This window comes from Scyliorhinus canicula, chromosome 3, assembly GCF_902713615.1.
Source record: "Scyliorhinus canicula chromosome 3, sScyCan1.1, whole genome shotgun sequence".
Lineage (NCBI taxonomy): Eukaryota > Metazoa > Chordata > Chondrichthyes > Carcharhiniformes > Scyliorhinidae > Scyliorhinus > Scyliorhinus canicula.
In genome coordinates, this window is record NC_052148.1 from 1,048,340 (window position 1) to 1,069,762 (window position 21,423).

A 21,423-nucleotide genomic window follows, 5' to 3' on the forward strand; every position below is an offset into this window, starting at 1 on the left:
GGATACTGCGAGGCCTGGATAGAGTGGACGTGGAGAGGATGTTTCCACTTGTAGGAAAAACTAGAAGCAGAGGACACAATCACAGACTAAAGGGGCGATCCTTGAAATCAGAGAAGAGGAGGAATTTCTTTAGCCAGAGGGTGGTGAATCTGTGGAACTCTTTGCCGCAGAAGGCTGTGGGGGCAAATCACTGAGTGTCTTTAAGACAGAGATAGATAGGTTCTTGATTAATAAGGGGAACAGGAGTTATGGTGAGAAGGCATGCTGTCAGCCATGATTAAAAAGCGGAGTAGACTCAATGGGCCGAGTGGCCTTATTCTGCTTCATAGTCTTATAGGTGTCATCCCAATAAATCTTTGCTGTATCACAATTCTATCCACGGAGAGTGTTGACTGGACGAGGCTGTTTGAGGAAAATCAACATCCGTCATGTGGGAGGCTTTCAAATGTCCGTTGATGAGAATTCAGGACCGGCCTGTACCTGTGAGGATGAAAGAGAAGAGTGGCAAGTATCGGGAACCCTGGATAATGAGGAATATTATGAACTTTGTCAAAAAGAAAAAGGAAACATTCCTAAGGTCTAAAAGGCTTGGGACAGATGGAGCCCTTGAAGAATATAAAGCAGGTAGGAAGGAACCTAAGGTAGGAGTTAGGAAGGCTAAAAGGGTCATGAAATGTCGTTGGCAAACAGGATTGAGGAAAATCGTAAGGTGTTTATTCATATGTAAAGAGCAAGAGGGTAGACAGAGAAAGGGTTGGCCCATTCAAGGATATTGGAGGGAATATGTGCATGGAACCAGGGGGATTGGGAGAGAAAGTAAATGAATACTTTGCCTCAGTATTCACCAAAGAGAGAGAATTAGTGGATGAGGAGTATAGGGTAGAATGTGTAGATATTCTGAGTCTCATTGATATTAATAAAGAGGAGGCGTGGGCATCTTAAAAAGCATTAAAGTAGATAAGTCCCCAGGGCGTGGTGGGATCTACCCTAGAATACTGAGAGAGGCAAGGGAGGAAATTGCTGGGGCCTTGACAGAAATTTTTGTATCCTCATTGGCTACAGGTAAAGTTCCAGAGGACTGGAGAATAGCCAATGTTGTTCCATTGTTTAAGAAGGGCAGCAGGGATAATCCAGGAAATTATAGGCCGGGGAGCCTTACATCAGTGGTAGGGAAATTATTGGAAAAGGTTCTTAGAGATAGGATTTACTCACATTTGGAAACAAATGGACTTTTTAGTGATGGACAGCATGGTTTTGTGAAGGGGAGGTCGTGCCTCACTAATTTGATCAAATTTTTTGAGGAAGTGATAAAGATGATAGATGAGGGAAAGGCAGTAGATGTTGTATACTTAGACTTCAGTAAAGCCTCTGAAAAAGTACCTCATAAAATCATAGAATTTACAATGCAGAAGGAGGCTATTCGGCCCATCGTGGCTGCACTGGCCCTTGGAAAGAGCATCCTACCTAAGCCCCCACATCCCCAGTAACCCCATCTAATCTTTTTTTAGACTCTAAGGGCAATTTAGCACGGCCAATCCACCTAACCTGCACATCTGTGGACTGTGGGAGGAACCCAGGGCATCATGGTAGCACAGTGGTTAGCACTGTGGCTTCAAAGCGCTAGGGTCCCAGGTTCGATTCCCGGCTTGGGTCACTGTCTGTGCAGCATCTGCACGTTCTCCCCATGTCTGCGTGGGTTTCCTCCGGGAGCTCTGGTTTCCTCCCACAAGTCCCTAAAGACGTGCCGTTGGGTGAATTGGACATCCTGAATTCTCCCTCTGTGTACACAAACAGGCGCCGGAATGTGGCGACTGGGGGATTTTCACAGTAACTTCATTGCAGTGTTAATGTAAACCTACTTGTGACAATAAAGATTATTATTATTATAAACCCACGCAGGGCAGCACGGTGGCCTAGTGGTTAGCACAACCGCCTCATGGCGCTGAGGTCCCAGGTTCGATCCCGGCTCTGGGTCACTGTCCGTGTGGAGTTTGCACATTCTCCCCGTGTCTGCGTGGGTTTCGCCCCCACAACCCAAAAATGTGCAGAGTAGGTGGATTGGCCACGCTAAATTGCCCCTTAATTGGAAAAAATAATTGGGTAATCTAAATTTATAAAAAAAAAAAAAAAAAAAAAAAATTATAAACCCACGCAGACATGGAGAGAAAGTGGAGAAACTCCACACAGGCTGGGATCAAACCCGGATCTCTGGCGTTGTGAGGCAGCAGTGCTAACCACTGTGCCGCCGGATCCCTGGAGCTGTGAGGCAGCAGTGCTAACCACTGTGCCGCCGGATCCCTGGAGCTGTGAGGCAGCAGTGCTAACCACTGTGCCGCCGGATCCCTGGAGCCGTGAGGCAGCAGTGCTAACCACTGTGCCGCCGGATCCCTGGAGCTGTGAGACAGCAGTGCTAACCACTGTGCCGCCGGACCCCTGGAGCTGTGAGGCAGCAGTGCTAACCACTGTGCCGCCGGACCCCTGGAGCTGTGAGGCAGCGGTGCCAACCACTGTGCCGCCGGATCCCTGGCGTTGTGAGGCAGCAGTGCTAACCACTGTGCCGCCGGATCCCTGGAGCTGTGAGGCAGCAGTGCCAACCACTGTGCTGCCGGATCCCTGGAGCTGTGAGGCAGCAGTGCCAACCACTGTGCTGCCGGATCCCTGGAGCTGTGAGGCAGCAGTGCTAACCACTGTGCCGCCGGATCCCTGGAGCTGTGAGGCAGCAGTGCTAACCACTGTGCTGCCGGATCTCTGGCGCTGTGAGGCAGCAGTGCTAACCACTGTGCTGCCGGATCTCTGGCGCTGTGAGGCAGCAGTGCTAACCACTGTGCCGCCGGATCCCTGGAGCTGTGAGGCAGCAGTGCCAACCACTGTGCTGCCGGATCTCTGGCGCTGTGAGGCAGCAGTGCCAACCACTGTGCTGCTGTTTGTCGCGGCTGACAGTAATGTGTGTGTGATACAGGTGCCGTTTCGACAGGTGGTCCACACATGGATGGTGCATTGGTTATGTCAACTCCTGTTAAATCGTTCCATGATTTCCAGATTCTTCTGCAGCTAAACTGTTATATTTTATTATGAGGTCATTTATTATTTACACTATGCATCAAATTTATTCTTCAGCTCGGAACTGTATCCGATTACAAGTTCTGGAACTCGATCATGTGACTGAAATAAACCAGGAGGTTGCAGCAGATGTGTGTCGGGAGGGATTGAAGGGTTTGGAAATGCTGGTCCTGACATCAACTCCTGTTACCCCCAAAGCTCTCCTGCACTTTAACAGTAAGTACACTTCCGTCTGCAAATAATCCCGCAGATTTTACACAAGAAAAATTAGTGATTGAGAAATGGTAATCAGAATAGGAAGCCGAGTCGGCCATTCGGCCCATCGAGGCTGCTTCACAGCTCAGGAAGATGTCAGACTGACCCCAGCTCCACACTGTCTGACCCCAACCCACACTCACGCACACACACACTGCGACCCCCGCCCACACACCACACAAAAGTGGCAGCACAGGTGGAAATGGTGGTAAAAAAAGCATATGGCATGTTTGCCTTCATGGGACAGGGTTTTGGGTATAAAAGCTCAAACATTATGTTACAATTATATAGAACGTTGGTTCGGCCACATTTGGAATACTGCGTCCAATTCTGGTCACCGCACTACGAGAAGAACGAGGAGGCTTTGGAGAGAGTACAGAAAAGGTTTACCAGGATGTTGCCTGGTGTGGTGGGTATTAGCTACGACGAGAGATTGAATAAACTGGGATTGTTCTCCCCAGAGAGACGGAGGCTGAGGGGCGGCCTGATGAAAGTTTATAACATCAATCAGGATATAGATAGGATGGGGGGAATGATTCAGTGGAGATGTGCGGAGTCCAAAATACCGTCCGTACCACTCAGTATCTATAAGGATCGGGAGAGGGTGCGAGATTGACACAGAGCGGTGGCTCCCACCCCAAGGTGCCCCATTGTTGCTCGTTGTGCTTTTACTTAATTGCTCTGTTTTATAAACCTTTGCTCTAGAGTGTCTAGGTATCTTTCTGATACCACCACGAGGTTCAAAGCCAACTGCTGATCAATAACTTAATACACCAGTTGGTAAGTTTCAAATCAAAACACATTTATTATACACACAGTCAATCACTACTCATGCATAAAACTCTACTTACTAGATTATCTCTAACACTAAAAGGCCGATACTTAGCTGTGGAAATGGCCCACCAGGTCAGGGGAACAATGGCCTTTCGTTCGATTCTGAGTCTGCAGGCTTCAAGCTGGTATAGACTAGTAGCTAGGAGCGCCTATCTCGTAGCGTGCGTTGACTGGAGACTTGTTGGTGCAGCTGCTAGGCAGGTCTCTCGTTGTTGAGAGTCACGGTCAAGAGTTGTTTCGAGCTGCTGAGAGACCCTGCCAAGAAGCTGTTAGGCCGGTCTCTGTTCGCTGAGAGCTAAGTGCCAAGAGAGCGAACTGAACTTGGGGACTCTATTTTATAGTCCCCAGGGGTTTCGCGCCCTTTTGGGCGGACCCCGGACATGGTCCCAATCAATTGGACCAAGTCCCAATTGCTTCAATCGATTTCTCCAATACTGGAGCTGTTCCCTGATCGCTGGGCGGTTCCTGTGTCCTAGCTCCCGCTGGCGCGGGGGAGTCTGGTTTGCTGGTTTTTAAAGCAGACCAAACAGGCCAGCAGCACGGTTCGATTCCCGTACCAGCCTCCCCGGACAGGCGCCGGAATGTGGCGACTAGGGGCTTTTCACAGTAACTTCATTGAAGCCTACTCGTGACAATAAGCGATTTTCATTTCATTTCAATTGTTTCAATGTATCTAATTGTTCCTGGGGATTGCTCATTAATATGCAGATGGTTGCTGGTTTCGGTTCTGTCTGGGTTTCTGCAAGTCTTAATACACAGGAAACCTTGCACCTGCTTGTTTCCCTGTCCCTGACCACTTTTCCCTGTATTCTTTGCGGGTCTCCATTTTGGAATCAGGAAGTGGCAAACCCAGGTGGCTGCACCATCCCGCAGTGATCCCCACCCAGAACGTCCTGCCCATACATCCCGGCCGCAGTGGGCCCCCCCTCACCGGTCCCCATACCCTGCACCCCAGACACCTGCACAGAACGTCACCTGGACCGGGTGTTGGTCCTCTCCATGTGGCGCTCACTCTCCGTCTGGCTGTGGACATGTCCGCTGAGCTGTGTCCCATTCCCCTGGGTGTTGGGATGTTGATGCTGCCTGTGTGGTGTTGCTCCTGTAGTGTCCAGGCTGATTGGGATGCGGGGCAATAACTCCCACATGCTAAAAGGCCCGCCCACCCTCGGGAATCCACTTAGGTTGTGTGAGGTGCTTACTTATCCACGATTGCCAATTCCATATCAGAGACAGCCTTTAGTCGCACGGCCAGCGACCTCCATGGACGTTGGGACAGATTGACAGGTTCTGGAACGGGTACACATGATCCGGACGTGGCAAACCCAGGTGGCTACACCCCCTCCTTGTGATCGTCAATACGAAGCATGAAGGATCACATTACTGCGGTGTCTTCATTCCCTGACCCAGCGGGCACTCTTCCTTGGCCTCTACACTGACCTCTATGCAATAAAAATTTTAACTAACAATTCTAAGGGGCGCTATGTCATAACAGGGAGATGCATTACAACACAAAAAAAATGGAACCTCTAACTATCCTCAATAAACTAATCTCACTTAAATCATCCAAAGATACTAACTTCCTAACAATACAAAAATAGCAGCATTCACATTTTCCTCTGGCTTAGCGGTCAAACACAGAGTTTTACAAACTTTTGGTCACAAATGAACATCTCTCTTTATTTACAACGAAGACGCACAAACAAACAAATGTTCTTTACTGTAGGTCGAGGGGCTCGGGGGCCTGGTGGAAACCGAAAATAAGGGCTCTTATCCTGTATACCGGGGTGCGATAGCGGTAGGCTCTCCTTCACCATTTCCTCATGCGGATAGTCTGCACGATGCTGCACAGTATCGCCAATGCTAGGAGTGATTCAACTACATATGAAAGGCAATACCATGTGATAAACTTATCACACCATGTTGGGGTACCGTTGGTCGTTACTGGGCTCTGGGTGCTTTGGGGGAGTGAATCATTGACGGCCTGGGGGGTGGGGGTGAGGGGGTTCGCGTTCGCGCACAACCAAATGCAAAGAGTCTAATACAGAAAGATGGAGGTCGTCTTCATCTTTCTCTTCTCTTCTTGTCCTGGAGCTTCTGGAATTCTGTGGATCAAGCATAGTTTCTGTTACTGCCTTACTTAACGTCTTGTCCTTTCGTGCCAATCACCCTTTACAATTGGTCACCATCTGTGACTCCCTCATTTTTTTTTTAACCGAATTTCAGGACAAGACATACTTAAAAATACTGAAACAGTGCGAGCCGTCTCGCAGGCTGCGTGATTTACCATCCAAATGTTTGAGGATGTGAATAGCAGGAGGGGTAGCAACCGAAGGGTCACCTTAAAGCAAAACAAAAATCTTGAACCAAAAGAGCCGAAATGAGGTGCGTATGGGCCGCGACGGGTAAGATTTGGATGGAATCCCCGGGTAGGGCGGCTGTGCTCTACCCGAGCTTGGCTGACCAGAGGGGGGTCCTCAGACAGGGCAGGGACCACTGCCGTTTCTCTATTGCCTGAGTAACCGGCAAGAATGTAGTCATCGTGGGGGGTTGCAGTAATGCCTCAACCGTCGAATCGGAAGAGCAGTTACGGACTGGGATCGGGCAACTTCTCAGCGGTTTCGGCTGATAAGCTGGCCGTCGAATCAGAAGAGCAATTATGAGGTGCGTTCTGGCAAGCTCTCAGTGGTTTCTGCTGAGAAGCTGGCCGGTAAGTTCTCAGAGGTATCTGCGGACAAACTTGGCGAGGGGCTGTGGAAGGCTGTTTAGAGTCAAACAAAGAACATTACACAAACAAACAAACAAACATGCAACGAATATCGTGCAGGTTCCATCAGAAATTCACCGTTTCTCCCAAGTGGTTCCTTTTTAAAACATCATCTGGGCACCTCAGTTATCTGTTGCGAACAGGGTCACAAAGGGATTCTCATGTTGGAAGTCAGACTCAATGTCATCATCTTCTCCCGGATGCCATACTCTTGTATGGAGAAGGGTCGCCAAAGCTGCGTGATGTGACTTTGGGTTCATCTTGTCGTTCCGGACGAGTCTGTACGAATTGCCACGGTGCCAAATGCTTGTGTCCAGTTAGAACATAGAACATAGAACAGTACAGCACAGAACAGGCCCTTCGGCCCTCGATGTTGTGCCGAGCAATGATCACCCTACTTAAACCCACGTAACCCGTATACCCGTAACCCAACAATCCCCCCATTAACCTTACACTACGGGCAATTTAGCATGGCCAATCCACCTAACCCACACATCTTTGGACTGTGGGAGGGAACCAGAGCACCCGGAGGAAACCCACGCACACACGGGGAGGACGTGCAGACTCCACACAGACAGTGACCCAGCCGGGAATCGAACCTGGGACCCTGGAGCTGTGAAGCATTGATGCTAACCACCATGCTACCGTGAGGCCCCCGTTCTGTGGTAATGGAGTCGGGGTCTTCATCGTAGGGCGGAGGTGTTGGGCGTGGGTTGTTAAGGAATGTGATCAGAAAGGGATCACTCGATTCGTGATCAGAGTCGCTGGGAGTGGGGCCTGTTGCATGGGGATAGTAGGGAGGTGTGCTGTGGCTGTCGTCTGAGTCACAGTCGCTGTCGCTGCTGCTTGTGGGCGTTCAGGGGCGGAGTCTAGAGTAAGGGGGCGGAGTCAAGTCCGTGGATGGGCTGGACGTGCTGGGGGAGGGTAGGAATACGTTTCCTGTGGACGGGGCGTGGTTATCTGCTGTGTTGAGCATGACCTGGTTGGACTGCGAGCCATATGTCTTCAGCTGGTTAATATGAAACCACGCAGTCTTCCCGTTGGGGTACTTTATTTTATACATGGAGGGGCTTACTTTGTCCGCAATGGAGTACGGACCTGAATACTTGGGTGACAGGAACGTGCTGGGGTTGTACAGGGAGAGCATAACCTGCTGTCCTACATCAAACTCAGTCGCATGCACTGTCTTGTTGAAACACGCCTTGCTCTGTTTCTTTCTGGTGCCTAGTTTTACTGCGGCTGCTGGCTGAGCCGTTTTAACGTTCTCTACAAGCTGTCTTACTGCGTTCTCGTGGGTGAGGGCCGTCACTTCGGGGCTGGTCAAGTTAAGTCCTAATAAATATTCCGTGCCTTTCATGGGGCGTCCGGTCATGAGAGTGTGTGGGGTGTAACCTGTGGATGTGGAAACAGTGTTACGCAAAAACATTAATGCAAAAGGGAGAACTGAGTCCCAAGTGGTGTTATTCTGTTGGACCATTTTTCTGAGAGTGGCTTTTAGGGTCCGATTCATTCGTTCCACAATACCACTTGACTGGGGCTGGTATGCGATATGAAATATTTGGGTGACGCCAAATATAGTTAGGATGTTTCTCATGACACGTCCCGTGAAATGGGAGCCTTGGTCGGATTCAATGCTGCGGGGGAGTCCCCATCTCGTAAAGATGTGGTGGGTCAGAATCTTAGCTGTGGTCTTTGCCGTGTTTGTCCTTGATGGGAATTTTGTAAATGTGTCGATAACCACCAACACATATTTGTAACCATTCCTGCAAGGGGGCAATGGTCCTATAAAATCAATCTGGAGGTTAGTCCAGGGGCCATTAATGGGGCGGGTGTGGCTGAGTTGAGCTTTTTTCACATATCTATCCATATTGTTCTGGGCACAGATAAGGCAATTCTCTACATAGTGGGTGATATCTGATTTTAAATTCGGCCACCAACAGAGCTGCCTGAGGTGGGCTACAGTGGGCTCAATTCCCTGGTGTCCATGACTATCATGGAACAAACAAATGAGTTGATTCCTGTCCTGTTCAGGAACCACATAAAGAGTGTCTTTCAGGATCACATCGTCATGTGTGGGCAGAGAATTCCTAAACTTATCATACGGTGCTGGGAAGTTTCCTTTTAAAATCTCCCTGAGATTTCCATCTTGTTTCTGGGCCTGCACTAAATCTTGGATATTGGTTTGTGAGACCTGCGCTGCGTGGACTGGGGCGCTTTCGGGGGGGGGGGGTCCAAAAATAACATTGCCTGGAGCCTGCTTTAGCTAGTGCGTAAGCTTTCTCATTTCCAGGTGGGGAAGAACGGTGGTGACTACGAACTTTTATGATTTCATACGTCCTGTCCTTTGCTTGTTCTAATATGTGGCAGAGTAATGGGGCTGATGGGAGAGGTTTACTGTCTGCAGAAACAAATCCTCTTGCTTCCCACAGGGGTAGGAATTCTGTTAGGCTGTTGCAGACATAGAGGCTGTCTGAGTATCTGCTGGGCTGGGGAAGGAATCGGGGTGATCTACTATATATGCAACGGCTGCCAGTTCTGCTGCCTGCGAGTTTAAGTGTCCTGGTACCTTTAATGAGATTTCTTCTCGGGTGCGTCCCTGCGCATCCTCTACATAAATACCGCATCCTGTTATGCGTTTTCCATCTAATACAGTGGAAGAGCCATCCACATATATTCTCAAGGATGCGCACGTGTCTGTGTGCTGGGGGCTCTGGGGTGAACTACCTATCTTCCTGGGAGGTGTTTCAGCGACGAAGGGGCCTGTGTTATGGTGGGTTGAGATAATTTCACATTCATGGGGGGGTGCCTGGGTACTGTAGGTTGTCGGCTCGGAAAGTGTGGGTTTTGGTCCGTTTAACAGTGATGTCCCGTCCCTGCAAAAGAAGGGTCCATCTGGCTGCTCGGATCTGGCTAACTGTGCCGTCCTTACGTCGTCCGTCTAATAAAAGTTGGGTGGGGGTGTGTTCCGTGAGGATTGTGATGGGGTTTAGTCCGGTTATATATGAAAAATATTGAACTGCCCAGAAAACTGCAAGCAGGTGCCTTTCACAGGCAGAAAATCCCCGCTCCACCGGATCTAAAACTCTTGATGCGTATGCCACGGGTCTTAACTGTTTGTGCCGTTCCTGGAGGAGCACGGCCGAAAGGGTGCGGTCTGTGGCAGCTACCTCTATAGAATAGGGGGAAAGCGGGTCTGGAACCTGTAGTGCGGGGGCTGCGATGAGGGCTCTTTTCAAAGCATCCACAGCATCCGTATGCTGCGGAAGCCATTCCCAAGGGGCTCCTTTCTTCAGGAGGTCGGGGGGGGGGGGGGGGGGGGGCTGCTTTGGTGGTGAAACCATCTATGTGGTTTCTACAGTAGCCAACCAGTCCTAAAAACGACCGGAGGGCTGATAATTTCTGGGGAAGGGGCAATTTGACAATCAAGTCAATCCTTTTATGCTCGGTCTCGCGTTTACCGTGCATGATAATTGTTCCCAAATATACCACTTTATCTTCCAAAATTTGGGCCTTTTTGGGGTTCACTTTGCATCCAATTTGCTGCAGGAGCCCTAGGAGTTCGGACAGAAGCGAGATGTGCTCTGCCTTTGTGTCTGTCTGCAGTAACAGGTCGTCCACATACTGGACCAGACATTCGGGGAGAGAAAATTTAGCTAAACCATTTGCCAGCTGTCTGGAAAATGGAGGGGGAGTTGTGGAATCCTTGTGGGAAGCATGTCCACATATATTGCTGACCTTTGAAAGTGAAGGCAAATTTATACTGGCTTGCTTTAGCCAATGGAATGGACCAGAATCCGTTACTGATGTCCAAAACTGTAAAATATCGTGAGTGGAGTCCCTGTTTGAGCATGGTCTCGGGACTTGTGGCTACCGTGGGGGCTGTGGCTGGGGTGACTTTGTTGAGTTCCCGGTAATCGATGGTCAGTCGCCATGATCCATCGGGCTTCCTCACTGGCCAAATCGGGGCATTATTAGTGGAAACTACTGATCTTAGTATGCCCTGCTCTAATAAGCTATCAATAACCTTGGAGATTTCTCCCTCTGCCTCTTGGGGAAATCCATATTGCTTCTGGGGTCTAGGGTCAGGTCCTGTAATTTGAACCGAACCAGCCATCCTGCCACAGCCATGTTTATGACTTGCAAATGCTGCTCTGTTTGTCTGCAGAATTGCCCTAACCTGTTTGTCTGTGCTAATTGTGGTCGGGTCAAACCAGTATTCGCCGACTACGCTGATCCTATTAGCGTAATCCCCTACTGTGAGCGTGGCGGGGGCTCTTGCTGACTTTGCCATTTTCCAGACACATTTGTTTACTGGGTCAAAGGACAGATTGTGCGAGTTCATAAAATCGATGCCCAAAATGTGTTCTGCTGTGTGGGGCAGGTCAACTAAAACGATGGGGTGTTTGGTAGTAATGTTGCCAATCTGAATGGATACAGGGGCTGTGATGTGTCCCTGCTGTGAGTGGCCTGTGAAGCCGCTGAGGGTGATGGTGTCTGTGGTGGGCCACATGTCTTTTTGGAACATGGTGGAGGAATTATTGTGGTGTGGGACCCTCCTGCATCCCAGAGAAGTTCAACGGGCTGTCCCCGTACTTTCGCTGCAATGACCGGTCGGCCGGACCTATCCCAAAGGGTGTCGCAGACCCAAGTTGGGGAGCCCGAACACCGTCAGTCTGTGCCGTTCATGTCTGTCTGGTCTGAACAGGTGCTTACACTGTGAATAGGCTTTGCCCTATTCCTATTTAGAGTGCCTGTCTGCTGGGCTCTCTGTGGCTTTTGTGGGGCATTGCACTCTCGTGCAAAGTGACCTAATTGTCCACAGTTATAACATTCCTGAGATTTCTGTGGTGGGCTGTTCCTGCCTTCGTTTACCCAGGCGGGGTTTTGGTGTGTCTTTACTGCGTGAATATCTGCCTCTGCCTGCTCTTCTTCGGGTTTCCTAAACACGGGTTTATTGTGTACAGATTGCTCCCAAGCGTGGGACAACCTTTTTAAAACCCAGTTTTTGTTGTGGGCCTCATCTGAGGGATCATAATTCGCACAAGCTCTCTGTCCTGCCTCTGTGGCATGAGAGATCAGGGTTCGGGTCCATTTGGCCATGTTTTCTGTGGACAAATGCATGTGGGTTAAATCTCCGAAAACTGTCATAAAATGGATCCACAGACGTCCAGCAAATGCTGTCGGGTCTTCTGTTTTCTTCTGCCTGCACTTATCCAGGCCTTCTACGGGGTCACTTCTATTGTAACCGATCGCATCTAGGATCGCCGTGTGCATCTCTGCAAGGGTGCCTCCTCCTACCGTCTGTGGGTCGGGGAGGGCTGCTACAAGGGAAGGGTCTAGGCTCAAAACTGTGAGCTTCACTTGCTCACGCTCATCCAGGCCGTACATGGTCGCCTGCTGCTTAACTAGCAAAGAATTGGTGGGGGTCTGAGGTGGGGAGGAACGGTGTGATCTTTTTGCACGCGTCCCGTAATTGGGTCACGGTTAAGGGGGTCGTGTACATGAAATCCGTGTCTCCGTCCGCTGCAGCTCTGCGGTGGGTGGTGACTGGATTCATAGGAGTGTGATCTATCTGCTCTGTGGGGGGTTGGGGTGCATTTCTCTTTTGGGCTTTTCTTGCGCACATGTTCCCTGTACATACCTATGCGCGGTTTCATTTAGTTCTTGCCAATCGGGGCCATTTTCTTCATCTAATTGGGATCCAAATGTGCTTTGGAATTTGTTTTGGACTGAAAGCAAAGACTGCAGTTCTGCAATCTGCTTCCGGCATTTTGCATGATCAGCTGAGCTTTGTCTCTGCTCTGTGGTGGCAACATGGAGTGCTAGTTTAGCTCACAAGGGGCTGGTTTAGCTCACAGGGCTAATCACTGGCTTTTAAAGCAGGCCAGCAGCACCGTTCGATTCCCGTACCAGCCTCCCCGGACAGGCGCCGGAATGTGGCGACTAGGGGCTTTTCACAGTAACTTCATTGAAGCCTACTCGTGACAATAAGCGGTTTTTCATTTTCATTTTCATTTCTTAATGCTGCTTTCAGATCGCTGCACTGCTTTTGCAATGCCTCTACCTGTTTCTCTGTCTCTTCTCTTACCAGGACTACACGCTGTGTAGTCCTGGTAGGCCTTGTCGTACTGGGTCTGGAAGCTGCTCAGGTGCGCTAGACAAGACTGGTGTGCCCTCTTGGCATCATCCACCTCTCTGTCCTTCGCTGCACGGTAACATTGTGGATAGCACAATTGCTTCACAGCTCCAGGGTCCCAGGTTCGATTCCCGGCTGGGTCACTGTCTGTGTGGAGTCTGCACATCCTCCCCGTGTGTGCGTGGGTTTCCTCCGGGTGCTCCGGTTTTCTCCCACAGTACAAAGATGTGCAGGTTATGTGGATTGGCCATGATAAATTGCCCTTAGTGTCCAAATTGCCCTTAGTGTTGGGTGGGGATACTGGGTTGTGGGGATAGGGTGGAGGTGTTGACCTTGGGTAGGATGCTCTTTCCAGGAGCCGGTGCAGACTCGATGGGCCGAATGGCCTACTTCTGCACTGTAAATTCTATAAATTCTATGAAACTTCCTTCTTAATTCTATATTCTCTCTCACTATCTCACTGACATCAACTTTACTCATTCGATTCCTCTCTTCTAACTCTTTGCGGAGCGTCCGGACGATCTCCTCTGTGCCTCGCAATTGTGCCAGACAGGATACGATTGCCATCGGCTTGCGAGCTTTCCCTAAGCTCTTCTTATGGATTTCACTCAGGTTCTCCCACCAAGTATGTCCTATACTCCCGGGACCTGTTCCCTCATTAGCACAAAAGTCACTCCAAAGGGGCTATCCCTTCCCTTTGAGGTACCTTCTAATCTCAACTTCCCAAACGGGACACTATCCTACTCGGCTGGTCGCTGGGACCACGAATTCCTGTGGGTTCATGAGGCGTTCCATTGCCTTCATTGCTATTTCTCCTATCTGAGTGCTCTTTAAATTTGGAACAAGGGGTAATAAGGCGGTGCTGCAAACACGGGTACGGCTTTCGCTATTTTCCGGATTACAAACTCCCGACAGTTTTTCTCAACAAAATCTATCAGGTTTACCTTGTATCCCTGTTAGTACGCATGCATTAACACACTTCCTTATATCCCTGTTAGTACGCATGCATTAACACACTTCCTTATATCATTGTTAGTACGCATGCATTAACACACTTCCTTATATCCCTGTTAGTTACGCATGCATTAACACACTTCCTTATATCATTGTTAGTACGCATGCATTAACACACTTCCTTATATCCCTGTTAGTTACGCATGCATTAACACACTTCCTTATATCCCTGTTAGTTACACATGCATTAACACACTTCCTTATATCATTGTTAGTACGCATGCATTAACACACTTCCTTATATCCCTGTTAGTTACGCATGCATTAACACACTTCCTTATATCCCTGTTAGTACGCATGCATTAACACACTTCCTTATATCCCTGTTAGTACGCATGCATTAACACACTTCCTTATATCCCTGTCAGTTACATATACATTAACACACTTCCTTATATCCCTGTTAGTACGCATGCATTAACACACTTCCTTATATCCCTGTTAGTACGCATGCGTTAACACACTTCCTTATATCCCTGTTAGTTACACATGCATTAACACACTTCCTTATATCATTGTTAGTACGCATGCATTAACACACTTCCTTATATCCCTGTTAGTTACGCATGCGTTAACACACTTCCTTATATCCCTGTTAGTTACACATGCATTAACACACTTCCTTATATCATTGTTAGTACGCATGCATTAACACACTTCCTTATATCCCTGTTAGTTACGCATGCATTAACACACTTCCTTATATCCCTGTTAGTTACGCATGCATTAACACACTTCCTTATATCCCTGTTAGTACGCATGCATTAACACACTTCCTTATATCCCTGTTAGTACGCATGCATTAACACACTTCCTTATATCCCTGTTAGTACGCATGCATTAACACACTTCCTTATATCCCTGTTAGTACGCATGCATTAACACACTTCCTTATATCCCTGTTAGTACGCATGCATTAACACACTTCCTTATATCCCTGTTAGTACGCATGCATTAACACACTTCCTTATATCCCTGTTAGTACGCATGCATTAACACACTTCCTTATATCCCTGTTAGTACGCATGCATTAACACACTTCCTTATATCCCTGTTAGTACGCATGCATTAACACACTTCCTTATATCCCTGTTAGTACGCATGCATTAACACACTTCCTTATATCCCTGTTAGTTACGCATGCATTAACACACTTCCTTATATCCCTGTTAGTACGCATGCATTAACACACTTCCTTATATCCCTGTTAGTACGCATGCGTTAACACACTTCCTTATATCCCTGTTAGTTACGCATGCATTAACACACTTCCTTATATCCCTGTTAGTACGCATGCATTAACACACTTCCTTATATCCCTGTTAGTACGCATGCATTAACACACTTCCTTATATCCCTGTTAGTACGCATGCATTAACACACTTCCTTATATCCCTGTTAGTACGCATGCATTAACACACTTCCTTATATCCCTGTTAGTACGCATGCATTAACACACTTCCTTATATCCCTGTTAGTACGCATGTATTAACATACTTCCTTATATCCCTGTTAGTACGCATGCATTAACACACTTCCTTATATCCCTGTTAGTACGCATGCATTAACACACTTCCTTATATCCCTGTTAGTACGCATGCGTCAACACACTTCCTTATATCCCTGTTAGTTACGCATGCATTAACACACTTCCTTATATCCCTGTCAGTTACATATACATTAACACACTTCCTTATATCCCTGTTAGTACGCATGCATTAACACACTTCCTTATATCCCTGTTAGTATGCATGCATTAACACACTTCCTTATATCCCTGTTAGTACGCATGCATTAACACACTTCCTTATATCCCTGTTAGTACGCATGCATTAACACACTTCCTTATATCCCTTTTAGTACGCATGCATTAACACACTTCCTTATATCCCTGTTAGTACGCATGCATTAACACACTTCCTTATATCCCTGTTAGTACGCATGCATTAACACACTTCCTTATATCCCTGTTAGTATGCATGCATTAACACACTTCCTTATATCCCTGTTAGTACGCATGCATTAACACACTTCCTTATATCCCTGTTAGTTACGCATGCATTAACACACTTCCTTATATCCCTGTTAGTACGCATGCATTAACACACTTCCTTATATCCCTGTTAGTACGCATGCATTAACACACTTCCTTATATCCCTGTTAGTACGCATGCATTAACACACTTCCTTATATCCCTGTTAGTACGCATGCATTAACACACTTCCTTATATCCCTGTTAGTACGCATGCATTAACACACTTCCTTATATCCCTGTTAGTACGCATGCATTAACACACTTCCTTATATCCCTGTTAGTACGCATGCATTAACACACTTCCTTATATCCCTGTTAGTACGCATGCATTAACACACTTCCTTATATCCCTGTTAGTACGCATGCATTAACACACTTCCTTATATCCCTGTTAGTACGCATGCATTAACACACTTCCTTATATCCCTGTTAGTACGCATGCATTAACACACTTCCTTATATCCTGTTAGTACGCATGCATTAACACACTTCCTTATATCCCTGTTAGTACGCATGCATTAACACACTTCCTTATATCCCTGTTAGTACGCATGCATTAACACACTTCCTTATATCCCTGTTAGTACGCATGCATTAACACACTTCCTTATATCCCTGTTAGTACGCATGCATTAACACACTTCCTTATATCTCTGTTAGTACGCATGCATTAACACATTTCCTTATATCCCTGTTAGTACGCATGCATTAACACACTTCCTTATATCCCTGTTAGTACGCATGCATTAACACACTTCCTTATATCCCTGTTAGTACGCATGCATTAACACACTTCCTTATATCCCTGTTAGTACGCATGCGTTAACACACTTCCTTATATCCCTGTTAGTTACGCATGCATTAACACACTTCCTTATATCCCTGTTAGTACGCATGCGTTAACACACTTCCTTATATCCCTGTTAGTTACGCATGCATTAACACACTTCCTTATATCCCTGTCAGTTACATATACATTAACACACTTCCTTATATCCCTGTTAGTACGCATGCATTAACACACTTCCTTATATCCCTGTTAGTACGCATGCATTAACACACTTCCTTATATCCCTGTTAGTACGCATGCATTAACACACTTCCTTATATCCCTGTTAGTACGCATGCATTAACACACTTCCTTATATCCCTGTTAGTTACGCATGCATTAACACACTTCCTTATATCCCTGTTAGTACGCATGCATTAACACACTTCCTTATATCCCTGTTAGTACGCATGCATTAACACACTTCCGAATTCTGGAGGATTGATCAGAACTGCTTGAACACTTGTATTTATTTCTGTTCCCAATTGGATTCTAATTCAAATTTTTGGGTTCTCTCGAAGTGGAGGGGGGGGGGGGGCACTTCTAAGTTGAGTCCCGTCAGGGTTCGCCAATAAATGTTGCTCGTTGTGCTTTTACTTAATTGCTCTGTTTTAAATTTTTAAAAATAAATTTAGAGTACCCAATTATTTTTTCCAATTAAGGGGCAATTTAGCCTGGCCAATCCACCTAACCTGCACATCTTTTGGGTTGTGGGGGTGAAACCCACGCAGACACGGGGAGAATGTGCAAACTCCTCACAGACAGTGACCCAGGGCCGGGATTCGAACCCGGGTCCTCAGCACCGTAGGCAGCAATGCTAACCACTGTGCCACCGTGCTGCCCATTGCTCTGTTTTAATAACCTTTGCTCTAGAGTCGCCAGGTATGTTTATAATACCACCACGAGGTTCAAAGCCAAGTGCTGATCAATAACTCAACACACCAGTTAGTAAGTTTCAAATCAAACACATTTATTATACACAGCCAATCACTACTCATGCATAAAACTCTACTTACTAGATTATCTCTAACACTAAAAGGCCGATACTTAGCTGTGGAAATGGCCCACCAGGTCAGGGGAACAATGGCCTTTCGTTCGATTCTGAGTCTGCGGGCTTCAAGCTGGTATAGACTAGTAGCTAGGAGCGCCTATCTCGTAGCGTGCGTTGACTGGAGACTTACTTGGTTGGTGCAGCTGCTAGGCAAGTCTCTCCTTGTTGAGAGTCACGGTCAAGAGTTGTTTCGAGCTGCTGAGAGACCCTGCCAAGAAGCTGTTAGGCCGGTCACTGTTCGCTGAGAGCCAAGTGCCAAGAGAGCGAACTGAACTTGGGGACTCTATTTTATAGTCCCCAGGGGTTTCGCGCCCTTTTGGGCGGACCCCGGACATGGTCCCAATCAATTGGACCAAGTCCCAATCGCTTCAATCGATTTCTCCAATACTGGAGCTGTTCCCTGATCGCTGGGCGGTTCCTGTGTCCGTTGGCGCCAGGGAGTCTGGTTTGGTCCCGATCGTTTCAATGTTCCTAATGTATCTAATTGTTCCTGGGGATTGCTCATTAATATGCAGATGGTTGCTGGTTTCGGTTCTGTCTGGGTTTCTGCAAGTCTTAATACACAGGAAACCTTGCACCTGCTTGTTTCCCTGTCCCTGACCACTTTTCCCTGTATTCTTTGCGGGTCTCCATTTTGGAATCAGGAAGTGGCAAACCCAGGTGGCTGCACCATCCCGCAGTGATCCCCACCCAGAACGTCCTGCCCATACATCCCGGCCGCAGTGGGCCCCCCCTCACCGGTCCCCATACCCTGCACCCCAGACACCTGCACAGAACGTCACCTGGACCGGGTGTTGGTCCTCTCCATGTGGCGCTCACTCTCCGTCTGGCTGTGGACATGTCCGCTGAGCTGTGTCCCATTCCCCTGGGTGTTGGGATGTTGATGCTGCCTGTGTGGTGTTGCTCCTGTAGTGTCCAGGCTGATTGGGATGCGGGGCAATAACTCCCACATGCTAAAAGGCCCGCCCACCCTCGGGAATCCACTTAGGTTGTGTGAGGTGCTTACTTATCCACGATTGCCAATTCCATATCAGAGACAGCCTTTAGTCGCACGGCCAGCGACCTCCATGGACGTTGGGACAGATTGACAGGTTCTGGAACGGGTACACATGATCCGGTTGGCATGGTGATACCGCGCGAGGTTTCTCCCCCCAATGCCTGCCCCTGGGAGGGGATTTGGGGAAAAACCATCTTACCCATAGGGTGGTGACGGTCTGGAACACACAGCCTGGGAGGGTGATGGAGGCCGGTTGCCTCACATCCTTTAAAAAGCACCTGGATGAGCACTTGGCACCCAGAACATTCGATGCTATGGACCAAGTTCTGGTAAATGGGATTAGATAGACAGGTCAGGTGTTTTTCCTGAATTGGTGCAGACTCGATGGGCTTTTTCTGCACTGTGTTATTCTGTGATTCTGTGAATCGAATCTATAATCTCATGAACACAAAGTCCCTTTTAATTGCACAATTTGACTGTGGAAAAATGCACTCTCCACTCTGAACATCAAAGTCTGGAATCTCCTCAAAATTCCCCCATAGGATTGTCATTTGAGAGTTTCCAAACTACAGTACCAAAAACACACTTCAAAAATCTTCTCATAATTATAATCCATGCCCTTGGTGCTTTGCATCCTGGAAGACGGCCTTTTCTTTCTAACACCCGATGACGGATTGAGATTCAAAGATAAATTCAGCACCATGTTTCCGGTGTGTCCTCCCAGGGGGAAGCATGTTCCTACTCGGAATAAGAACATAAGAACTAGGAGCAGGAGTAGGCCATCTGGCCCCTCGAGCCTGCTCCGCCATTCAATTAGATCATGGCTGATCTTTTGTGGACTCAGCTCCACTTTCCGGCCCAAACACCATAACCCTTAATCCCTTTATTCTTCAAAAAACTATCTATCTTTACCTTAAAAACATGTAATGAAGGAGCCTCAACTGCTTCACTGGGCAAGGAATTCCATAGATTCACAACCCTTTGGGTGAAGAAGTTCCTCCTAAACTCAGTCCTAAATCTACTTCCCCTTATTTTGAGGCTATGTCCCCTAGTTCTGCTTTCACCCGCCAGTGGAAACAACCTGCCCGCATCAATCCTATCTATTCCCTTCGTAATTTTATATGTTTCTATAAGATCCCCCCTCATCCTTCTAAATTCCAACGAGTACAGTCCCAGTCTACTCAACCTCTCCTCATAATCCAACCCTTCAGCTCTGGGATTAACCTCGTGAATCTCCTCTGCACACCCTCCAGTGCCAGTACGTCCTTTCTCAAGTAAGGAGACCAAAACTGAACACAATACTCCAGGTGTGGCCTCATTAACACCTTATACAATTGCAACATAACCTCCCTAGTCTTAAACTCCATCCCTCTAGCAATGAAGGACAAAATTCCATTTGCCTTCTTAATCACCTGTTGCACCTGTAAACCAACCTTCTGTGACTCATGCACTAGCACACCCAAGTCTCTCTGCACAGCGGCATGCTTTAATATTTTATCGTTTAAATAATAATCCCGTTTGCTGTTATTCCTACCAAAATGGATAACCTCACATTTGTCAACATTGTATTCCATCTGCCAGACCCTAGCCCATTCACTTAACCTGTCCAAATCCCTCTGCAGACTTCCAGTATCCTCTGCACTTTTCACTTTACCACTCATCTTAGTGTCATCTGCAAACTTGGACACATTGCCCTTGGTCCCCAACTCCAAACCATCTATTATAGATTGTGAACAATTGTGGGCCCAACACGGATCCCTGAGGGACACCACTAGCTACTGATTGCCAACCAGAGAAACACCTATTTATCCCAACTCTTTGCTTTCTATTAATTAACCAATCCTCTATCCATGCTACTACTTTACCCTTAATGCCATGCATCTTTATCTTATGCAGCAACCTTTTGTGTGGCACCTTGTCAAAGGCTTTCTGGAAATCCAGATATACCACATCCATCGGCTCCCCGTTATCTATGAATTCATCAACATCAAACATTTTTTAAATGATATCCGACCTTCAAGTTAATGTTAAAAGGGGCAGCATGGTGGCCTAGTGGTTAGCACAACTGCCTCACGGCGCCGAGGTCCCAGGTTCGATCCTGGCTCTGGGTCGCTGTCCGTGTGGAGTTTGCACATTCTCCCTGTGTCTGCGTGGGTTTCGCCCCCACAATCCAAAAATGTGCAGAGTAGGTGGATTGGCCACACTAAATTGCCCCTTAATTGGAAAAAATAATTGGGTAATCTAAAATTTTAAAGAGAAAAAAAATATATTTATATAAAAAAAGTCAATGTTAAAAGCGCACAAGAATCTTCTTGTACTCTGCACTTGTTTAAAGGTGGAACGCATTTGCGGGTAAGGCTGGTTCTTTACCTTTTTCAGAAGAGGGATTTAGAAAGGAGGGAGGGCGGAAGGGAGGGAGGGCGGGGAGGGTAATTGGGGGAGGGAGG

General features: G+C 47.6%; 1 protein-coding gene across 1 annotated transcript in view; it reads left to right on the forward strand.

The window, feature by feature from the left end:
- fbxo41 (F-box protein 41) overlaps positions 1-21,423 on the forward strand; it is a 258,780-nt gene that overhangs the window by 225,081 nt on the left and 12,276 nt on the right. The window contains exon 10 of the mRNA XM_038792922.1: positions 3,118-3,276. Within this exon, the coding sequence (XP_038648850.1) occupies positions 3,118-3,276 (159 nt within the window). The remainder of the gene's footprint in view (positions 1-3,117; positions 3,277-21,423) is intronic.